Genomic DNA, 9,084 nt, shown 5'->3' with positions numbered 1-9,084 from the left:
GGGGCGGGGTGGGGCGGCCGCGAGGAGGGGCGCGCGCGCGCCGTGGGCGGTAACGGCTGCTCGGCGGAGCGGGGCCCGTGGCGGGGGGCGGGGGGGGCGGGCCGGTAGGCGCTGCCCCGCGGCGGGGAGGTGGGGCGCGGCCCCAGCTGCGGGCTGCCCGGGGGAGCGGCCGGTGAGGAGCGTGACGGGACAGCGGGCTGCGGTGCCCGGGGGCGCGTCGCCGGCCGGGGCGCGCGGCTGGGGCGGCGCCTGGTGAGCCCGCTGCCCTGCGCCTGCCGCCCGCGGGGTCCGGGGCGAGGAGCGGGGGGCGCCACCGCGGAGGGCGAGGTGTCGCCGCGGGGTCGGGGCCGTTACAGCCCATCCGCCGGTTGGCCCGAACGCGGCGACTGCGCGGGGGCGGCGGGGAGTTAAAAGGGAAGGCTGCTGCGGATGAACTGCTTCTGGGCCGTAAGAAAACGGAGAGATCAAACTGTCAACGGAAGAACTTTTCGGGCGAGCAGGGGATGACTGACTCGCCAGCAGGTACTCTAATGCTGGGTGATAGATGACGGACAAGGAGCGCTGAAGGGTGAGTGCGGTGGCAATGGCCAGGAGCCTTCAGGACAATAAAACATAGTTCTAGAGATACTAAAAACGGTAAACATGGAGGTACGAGTCTCACCTGCTACAAAAGCAGTTTAGGTATGAGGCTGTTAAAGAAGCTCAAACAGTGGTTAAGCATAAAAAGAAAGAGAATGCCAGAAAGAAACATCCCTTCCTCAGACCCCTTTCCTGGCTGCCACCTCTAAAGATGTGACATAGCTGCCGTCCCCAGCTCCTCTGGCAGCTGCAGCTGGAAGAGTTTCTGCTGGACCTGCTTCTGCTGTAGAAGAGATACCCAGAACAAGAAGGATCTTTCCTTGATAAAAGCGCTGCTCACCAAATATTATTTTTAATTCCAAACAGTTGAAGAAGGATATACACAATGGCTATAAAAATAACCAGGGCTTGAAAGTAAGCCTTAAAATGGAAGGCTTAGAAAATCTAGTGTTTTCGGTTTGTCAAGGAGAAGAAGAATCAATTGATTTTATTGTCCGGTGTGGGCTCCTAGACGCAAAAAGGAAGTTTTGGGAAACAAGGATTACATTTCAGAGCAGCTCCAGTGGGTGGTATGCTGAAAATAAGATGGATTTTGAGTTAAGATGGAGTTTCCAATTACTGAGACTATTTAAATGTTAAAGTTTAGCAGCAAGGGTGACAAATTTACTGTTACTTTGATTTGCTTGAAGTAGCTTTCTAGAAAAGCTTTAATTCAGTTCTAGGGTGAGATCCCGCAGACCATCTATTCAAGTGAGAGGAAATCCCAGCTGTCTGCCCACGAGCCCAAGCGCAGGACATCTCCAGCCTAGCCATTTCTTCTTACTACCAACAGTGACTGTTACGGAGGCCATTTATTCGCGACTCCTGAATGGAAGTTCAGTGCTGTACAGTCTGAAGCTGCACTGAGTACATTCTCCCCTTTAGAATAAGGAGGACCGGGGCTTGGGCAATCACAGCCCATGCGTTTTCAGGATTTCGGAAAGGCACTGGAGGGTGCTGTGCTGAAAGAGAAGAAATTTGCAGTTGCAGGACAACTTCCCAACCTCCATAAGGTGAGGAACCGCTACCTCCCTTTTCTTTCCCCCAAGATCGTGTAGGCCTTTTCCTGCCATTAACAGCTTTGTGCCATTTTCCTGAAGGAGGGGTTCAATAGGTGCTGGTTTCCTTGAATCCGACACAAACTGACATAAGGAGTGTAGAGACAGTGCAACCTGATGTAGGAATGCGAAGTAGAGATTACCCTGACAATATTAAAATTTTAAAGGATTGGTTGAACATTACTAAATGCGTATTTTTGCTTTGTGAAGACAAGCCCTGAGCGAACCCCAGGCTGGCTCGCGAGGGCACGGGGACAGTGGAACTGCCTGCCCCAAGCTGTGTCTCTGTGGCCTTTCACAGGGCCACCTGAGCATGGCTGCTTCCCATCCTGAGCTGGCCAGATGGAAGCCAGCTTGCATCCAAAAGCTGGGGGGGTGTCATCAGCACAATGCTGTGTGCAGGCCAGCAGGCTTGGCAGGATTTATTAATGCTGGAAGACGGGTGAGAGCAAGTCCCGATCTATGAAATCTCCTGTGGCTCAGTTCTGAGGAGCACAAGTAGCCGGTGTACCCTCATGGTACAGGCAGGTGCTGCAGAACCGCAAGAGGCACGGGGAAGCGAGGCAAGCCCCTTTGCAAAGCATGCTTCAGGCACCTCTGCGATACCTTCCATAGAACAAAGGAGGTGGTCTTCGTTTTAAACAATCAGTCTCAGGAATTAAAATATTGCATTTACATTTCTTGTTTCTTGAAAGGGGAAGATGTGTTATCCTCATTCAAGATATTGACAGGTACATTTTATTTTCTGTGGGAAACAATGTTCGTGGGAACCTGTCTGTCTGTCTTAAAGCTTTAAACATTTTAACGTGTGTATTCACAGCACAAGTAGGATCAAATTACATTATTAACACCTGTCTTGCAGATAATTGCCATGTATATTAAACTCAAAATAATCCTAGTTTTAAGTGGTTTAGATGAAATTTTCCACTGTCCTGATACGTTACAGTACTTTACGTATTTAAAGAAAAGTTCTTTTTTGTGATAAAGGTAAGCATTCCACTTCCCTGCACTGCAAACCTTGACAGTCTCCAAAGGAGCACCCAGAAAACGAACAGAAACAAGATACAAGAACAAAACGCTGTTGTGCACAACCTTCCCAGCACCGCGCAGGGCTGAGTGAGGCCCACATGGAAGTCGCTGTGACTGCCCTGTGCAGCAGTGGCTCCTTGAGCCGACTTGGGGGCCCAGGCTATGGCACCCTCCCGGCACTCCCAACCTGAAAGCCACTGCTACGTTTGATCCCTGTGTCACAGTAGCTACAGACTGAAGCATGCTGTGTCAATAAGGCGTGACTTCTACATAGAGATGATACAGCAAATTGCGAGGTAAGGAAAAATGTAGCAATCCAGAAGATACTTAAGGTGACACACAATATCCCCCATTTCAGTGTTACCCATGCCATTTCAGCAGCTTTCACACTTTCTCCATTCTGCGTCACCCCAAACATACATCTGGAGGAAGGAAGAACAACAAAACTCTTATCTGCGTTTTTTATGTTTGTAACTAGTACATAAAAAATTCTCGGTAGAGTTCACCAGCTCAGAGAGAAGCTCAGCTCCTGCTGCTTCCCTCGCTGCATGACTCCTGACTTGCTGCTGGCTACAGCCTTGGTGGTTGCTGCTAAATCCTGCTTGTGGGAGAGGCTGTTTCTTATTACCCAGGCTGTTTTGCTGCAGTTACCTACTCTTATCATTGTCTTTTCCTGTTCCCTTCAGCAGGAATAGGGAGGCTTGAAGAGGGAATGAGAAAGCTGATTTTGACATTCTACCAATGTTAACGAACTTATAACTTAATATAGTAATAGAAAATGGAAAAAAGGCGGAGGCAAATCAAAAACCGATCATGTAAGAATCTAGGCTTCTTGATTTCTCAAAGTGTGTAACACCACAGCTTTACCAATATGAATGAAACCAGTTGATTTATTCTAGGCCTTCATAGCTTATACATTCATATCCCTTGATGACTTTCTAGACTGTAACAGATGACTGTAAGCAAAATGTTCTTGTAAGAGAAATCATTAGTGACAAGGGTAGAAGTCAAGCAAAACAAGGCAGCAAGGGCCAGAAAAAATGGAGCTGTAGCAAATATAGCAGCACACTGATTTTTTTTTTCTGGATGGTAAAGCTGATATGCTTGCTAAAAGTTTAATAATAAACTATTTTTTCCCCCTGAAATACCTGTTTGCACAGCTGAAATCATACTTTTCCTAACAGTAGAAACCTTTGGCTGAATTTGTTATTCAAAGTACGTATTCCTGTAGATTGGCACCTTGCTTACAGTAAACAAGCGGCAACATCAGTATACGAGAACACACAAACTGTAATTTGCATGTCTAGACTTCATTATTACAGCATTTTAGTGCAACTTATCCCAGACATACAAGTCAATGTAATTTAACACTTCATTATGTCTGCTGCTGCTTTCCCAAGCAAAATCAGCATTTAAAAATAATTGCAGAATTTCAGCATTGCTAAAAAGCTATGGAAACTATAGTATGTACCAAGCTCTAGAGCAGGGGTCCTCACACTTTTTAACCAGGGGGCCAGCGCGCGGATGCAGTGTCAGGCAGCCATCTGCGGCTGCTTGGCTTCCCCCCCAACCCCCGGCAGGGGGTGGGGTGGGTGGGGGGAGTCTCTAAATACCGGGGGCCGGATTGAGGACCCTGGGGGGCCGTATCTGGCCCGCGGGCTGTAGTTTGAGGACCCCTGCTGTAGAGCAAACCCATTTCTTCCTCAGTCTTTCCCTCTTCCCGCTAGTTGTTATCTATTTATAACGGTTTTTATGCTATTTTTCAGATTCATAAAATACGGCATTACAAGACGCTACTTTTTTTTGATTAAGAAATTATTCAAGCAAGAGTTTGTGAGCCTATAGAGGTAGCCAGTCACACATAAAGGAAAGCAGAAAAGCAATCAAAAACCTAATCTGCATCTGGAGAATGGCCTTTTCTATTGCTCCAAGTTTTCTATAATAATGTATGTATTTAAGTAATATAAGTTTAATCATTTTACTGTACTATTTCCCCTTTGGATGTGTGATAGGAAATTAAAGCAGGTCATAATTATCCCTTGTATTGCTTGGCAAGCTCACACTCAATGTGACTGGCAATCCAGCAGGTAGTCTTCAGTGCTCCAGCCACAGCTTTGGAATTGCTGACATTTCTGATATAGCAAGCTCAACAGAGAGGAACTTTCTGAAATTACCACATCACATGCTTCAATTTATCTATACTTCCCAGCTCTGTGACCTTCAAAGGACATAAAATCATTCACATGTAATTTGTCCTTACTACTCCATTGTTCTACAAGCCTTGGTAGATTACCCAGGGAGATTTATGGACAGCTGGCTTCATGGGTTGCATAGGCTGTTCCAGAAAAAAACCCAAACAAAACCCAACTAAAACCAACTCCAGAAACACCAACAAACCCCCCCCCAAAACTCCCACCAACAAAAATACCCCACAGTTTTTCTTCTGAACAGGATCCCCGCCCCCAAATAAGCAGGATTTCTGAAGCTCCAAATCTCCTGCATCATGAAGGATGAAGCCATCACAAGGCAAGCTCAGGGTGGAGGTTGAACAATAAATATAAATTAGGCTCCTACAGTAGGCCACGAGAATAAGGGAATAAAAAAAATATTTAATATGGTATTTACTTATTTGTGTAGAATAGAAAAAATATATTTCAGTCCCCTAGGTGTTATGTTGCAAATGCATCTTGTACTAAGAAGCTGTTGCAATGTCTAGATGCTTAGAAAGATGTAGAAGCTGCAGTCAGGAGAAAACACCATGCCAGTCATTTTCAAAAGGGTCTTTCCATAAATTACTTTATTTCTCATTAAATGAGCACAGAGTCATTACCATATTAATAACAGATATGTTTATTATTACATATCCATCAGTGCGGCTTTCAATACCACTTGAAACATGCAAATCGTCCTATGGACGAATCAGTTTTCCAGTGCTTCTTATTTAATACACAACTGCAAAGCCATTATAAATTACTGAGGAGGTATTTGGTTAAGAAATAAAATAAAATAAAACCATACTGCCCATACTATGAATGTATTCCTGCTACAAAGCAAGAGTCTGACAGCATTTACTGAAATTCCTGAATTACCCAGAGCTTTTGCGTTATATGCTTGCTTTTTTTTCTCTTTTTTTGCATTGCCTACACATCTCTTGGCTTATGAACTAGAATCAGTCTTTCTTTGTAAGAGGAATTCTCATTCAAAGATTGTACTTAATTTAGAAAATGCATCTAGCATCTATAATACTTAAACCAATTAAAATACAGTGAAAACCACTGGTATGCAATAGTTTTTTAGAGTTTTCCTTTGTTTAGTTTTAGATTTCTACATTTATCGACATGGCAATAATACAATTTCTCAAATTAAGGCACTAAAAGGACAACGTAAAACCCAGTAAAAGTGTTCTAAGAATAATTTACAGTTCAAACAGTGCATATATTTCTTAAATGTTTGTTAACTTAATGTACGGTATCACTTAAAATTGTAAGGCAATACATTATACAGTTATAGAAATGATGTACCCCAAAATATGCTTCCAAACTCGGTGGTTCTCTTTACTGTTAGTTTCTAATGCCTCTAATAGTAAATTAATTCAGTATGGCTTGGCAAAAATGCATAGATTAAAGGCAATTAACTTGTTTTCCCCCCTTTACAAACCTGCTGAATCAGTATTTTGTAAAGCATAATGCAAAATATTTAACACTTTGATCCATTCCATAGTGGGTGGTTAGCATAAAGGCTGTTAAGAACTCTGCAGTGAAGGCACTGAAGTTCAAGTGATAAGGCTTCATTTTTAAGCTAGTTCTGCAGTCTTCAAGAGCACAACTTGGAGTTTTGAAAGCAATTACAGTCCTTCTCGCTGAGAAACCTTCCTCCTCTACTCCATTTCATATGCTCATCTTGACATAAATATCCCCTTCACAGGGTCAACAGTCCTTTTCTTTCACCGATATGAAGAAAGTTGGCTGCATTTCATTGTGATTGACAGGCTTTTTTTAAAAAAAATCCAAAAAGGCAGCACCTTTTTTTTTTTATACACCTAGCTAAGCTTTATTTGCTTTAACTTGCATTACATAGTAATAATTAATCTAATCTACCTTTAGGCAAACCCGCAATTAAACACCCTCAGCGTGCTTTTGTGCCAAAGCAAGGAGGAGACAGTAATAGCAATTTTAACCCTGAAGCCTGTGATAGTTATGTTGAAAGGAACAACAGCCCGTCTGCACTGCTCTGTGTGGTTAAAAAAAGCCCTGTTTCTCAGACTGCATCCCATGAGATTCCATTAAGCACTGTACATGTGGTTAGCTGGAACAAAGAAGAAAACAAACAATTAATAACAAATATAAAAATTAGCTTCATAACACTAGTGAAGATATTTTTTTCAATTGACATGGTACAATACTAAGATCATACCTACCCAATCTTCCACAAACTGTTCTTAATATCAAACATTCAATGAACATAGAGATTGGGCAGATGATAATACTACTGCAGCTTTACAAGTAAATGATTAAGACTAAACAACCATGGGTGTACTCACGGCAAATACAAGGTGACACTCTCACTTGCAGCACAAGAAAAGGCTCTCTATAGGGCTAAGAGCACACACATGCAGTTGCCAGAGCTCATCTGATGCACAGCAGTTAATGCACATGCATTAACTTGATCAGGTGCCCAAGTCCAAATATATTAGAACACCTCAACTGTGCTGACCGAACGTGTATAAATTAGCATACTATAAACTATGAAGTGTAGTTTCGGATCTAGAAGCAGTACTGCAAATGCTAGCACGTTCATCATGAAGTTCTGATTCAGATTTACTATGGTAAGTTACTGAAACGAGGAATAGAACTCCAGATGAACTTATACGCAAAGCTCCTTTTAATGGGTCTGATACACCTCCACATGAAGTCAATAGTGCTGCCTATCAACTTCAAAGAAAGGTAGATCAGATGCTAAATGAATGTACTAAAATGTCTTAAAGCATGTGTTAAAAGTCTGTATCCATTCAACAAAATAGTTAATGCCTGCTTACATGGTAGGACTCCACCACTGAGATTAAGTGCTGCTATACTTGTCTGACAAGAGAACAATGTTCAGATACTTAGTAAAAGCTAAACACGTATACCCAGTAAAAATCATCACTGTTTCTCTTACTCCCACGTCTAGATAAAAAGGTCAGGATGAGAACTGCAGGGCACAGTGTCTTGAGTTCAGAGAAGCTGATGTAACAACTCGCTGCCTCCTGAAAGGAAAAGGGTCTGCTGTTCCTCCACTTTATCTTCCTGACGCCAAGGGAGCCCCCTCCTGCTTACCTGCCCTCAGCTTTGGCCATCACTGTACTTCTTAGCAGGCTGATCCACTCGCTAGCTCAGCAAAGCAGTTCTACATTTTTTTTGACAGTCAGGAAACTGAACTGTGGACCTTCATGGGAGGGTCCAAAATGGATCACTTCAAGCACTTACCCAGGATCTAATGACAGAAGCACATAGAAGGAAGACAGAGGGAAAATGCACCTCCTTATGTAGCAACAGGCTGTCAGATTAGCTCAGCTACTGTGCAATTGCCAGTTAAGTGTTGAGTATGTAAGTTCCATTGTAAATTTGTTTCATACTCTTAAAATTTAAGCACCTGGTACGTCAGAAGTGAATTTTCCTGAAACAAATCCGATGCCTCTTCTTTCTAAACATACAGCATGGAATATATAGTGGTACTGGGACACAGGCTGACTACTACATTGCAGCAGTAATTGTCTAGCTTGTGGACACTACTAACATAGAAATTTGTTCAAGAAAATCAGAAAAATACCCGCAGTAGAATAGCCTGAAAGACAAGTTCCTATCTGACCTTTTTCTAATGCTTATTTGCTGAGCGTAACTCTTGATTCTCTTCATTATTCACTTGCATTGCTGTGCAGGTGCCACGCAAGCCCCACTACATTCCAGTCAAGCCAGTGGCAGCTGTCTGATGGGGACGGAGCATGCCACAAAGCCACCCAAGCAGCTCCTCAAGCATCAGTGAGGTGTGGGGGCTCCCCACCTGCTTCCTGCACACGTCTCCATGCAGCATGACAGGCCGGCAGCACACACATACCTAGCACTCTTGCTGGTCAAGTACTGTGCCTCTCTAAATGGCTTATGCTTAATATGCTTCTTCCTCCACACTCAGTGCCTACAATATACAGCATTAAAACAGAATTTGCTGTAAATTAATTATATGTTCTAAGAAGCTATGTCAGTATTAAATGTCATTAAGAAGCAAGAATTCTAAGGTCAAATATCAATTATGTCATCAAACTCACTGATGGATTTGGGCTTAGTCTTGAAGAACACTATTAACGATTTACATCACAGTCTGTTAGAAAAATTCAAGAAGCTAA

General features: G+C 43.3%; 1 protein-coding gene and 1 long non-coding RNA gene across 7 annotated transcripts in view; one reads left to right on the top strand and one right to left on the bottom strand.

Moving 5' to 3' along the window:
- The first annotated feature begins 50 nt into the window (after nucleotides 1-50).
- Nucleotides 51-8,594, top strand: LOC106112842 (uncharacterized). 6 transcript variants are annotated; one of them, XR_008746434.1, is made up of 4 exons: nucleotides 51-1,631; nucleotides 1,978-2,407; nucleotides 2,664-4,651; nucleotides 7,875-8,594. It is a non-coding gene; the product is annotated as an uncharacterized LOC106112842 (long non-coding RNA). The 6 variants fall into 6 exon arrangements; XR_008746433.1 differs by having other exon boundaries at nucleotides 54-1,631; nucleotides 2,372-2,407; XR_008746435.1 differs by having other exon boundaries at nucleotides 54-2,407; nucleotides 2,664-3,001; nucleotides 4,472-4,651.
- Nucleotides 5,471-9,084, bottom strand: part of ROCK1 (Rho associated coiled-coil containing protein kinase 1) — a 93,371-nt gene continuing 89,757 nt past the window's right edge. Inside the window, exon 33 of the mRNA XM_005243285.4 lies at nucleotides 5,471-7,010. Within this exon, the coding sequence (XP_005243342.1) occupies nucleotides 7,007-7,010 (4 nt within the window). The 3' untranslated portion in view covers nucleotides 5,471-7,006. The remainder of the gene's footprint in view (nucleotides 7,011-9,084) is intronic.

The sequence above is a fragment of the Falco peregrinus genome, chromosome 3 (genome assembly GCF_023634155.1).
Source record: "Falco peregrinus isolate bFalPer1 chromosome 3, bFalPer1.pri, whole genome shotgun sequence".
NCBI classification, from domain to species: domain Eukaryota; kingdom Metazoa; phylum Chordata; class Aves; order Falconiformes; family Falconidae; genus Falco; species Falco peregrinus.
Note: the sequence above shows the minus strand (reverse complement) of the source record. Positions and strands in the feature narration are given on the sequence as shown.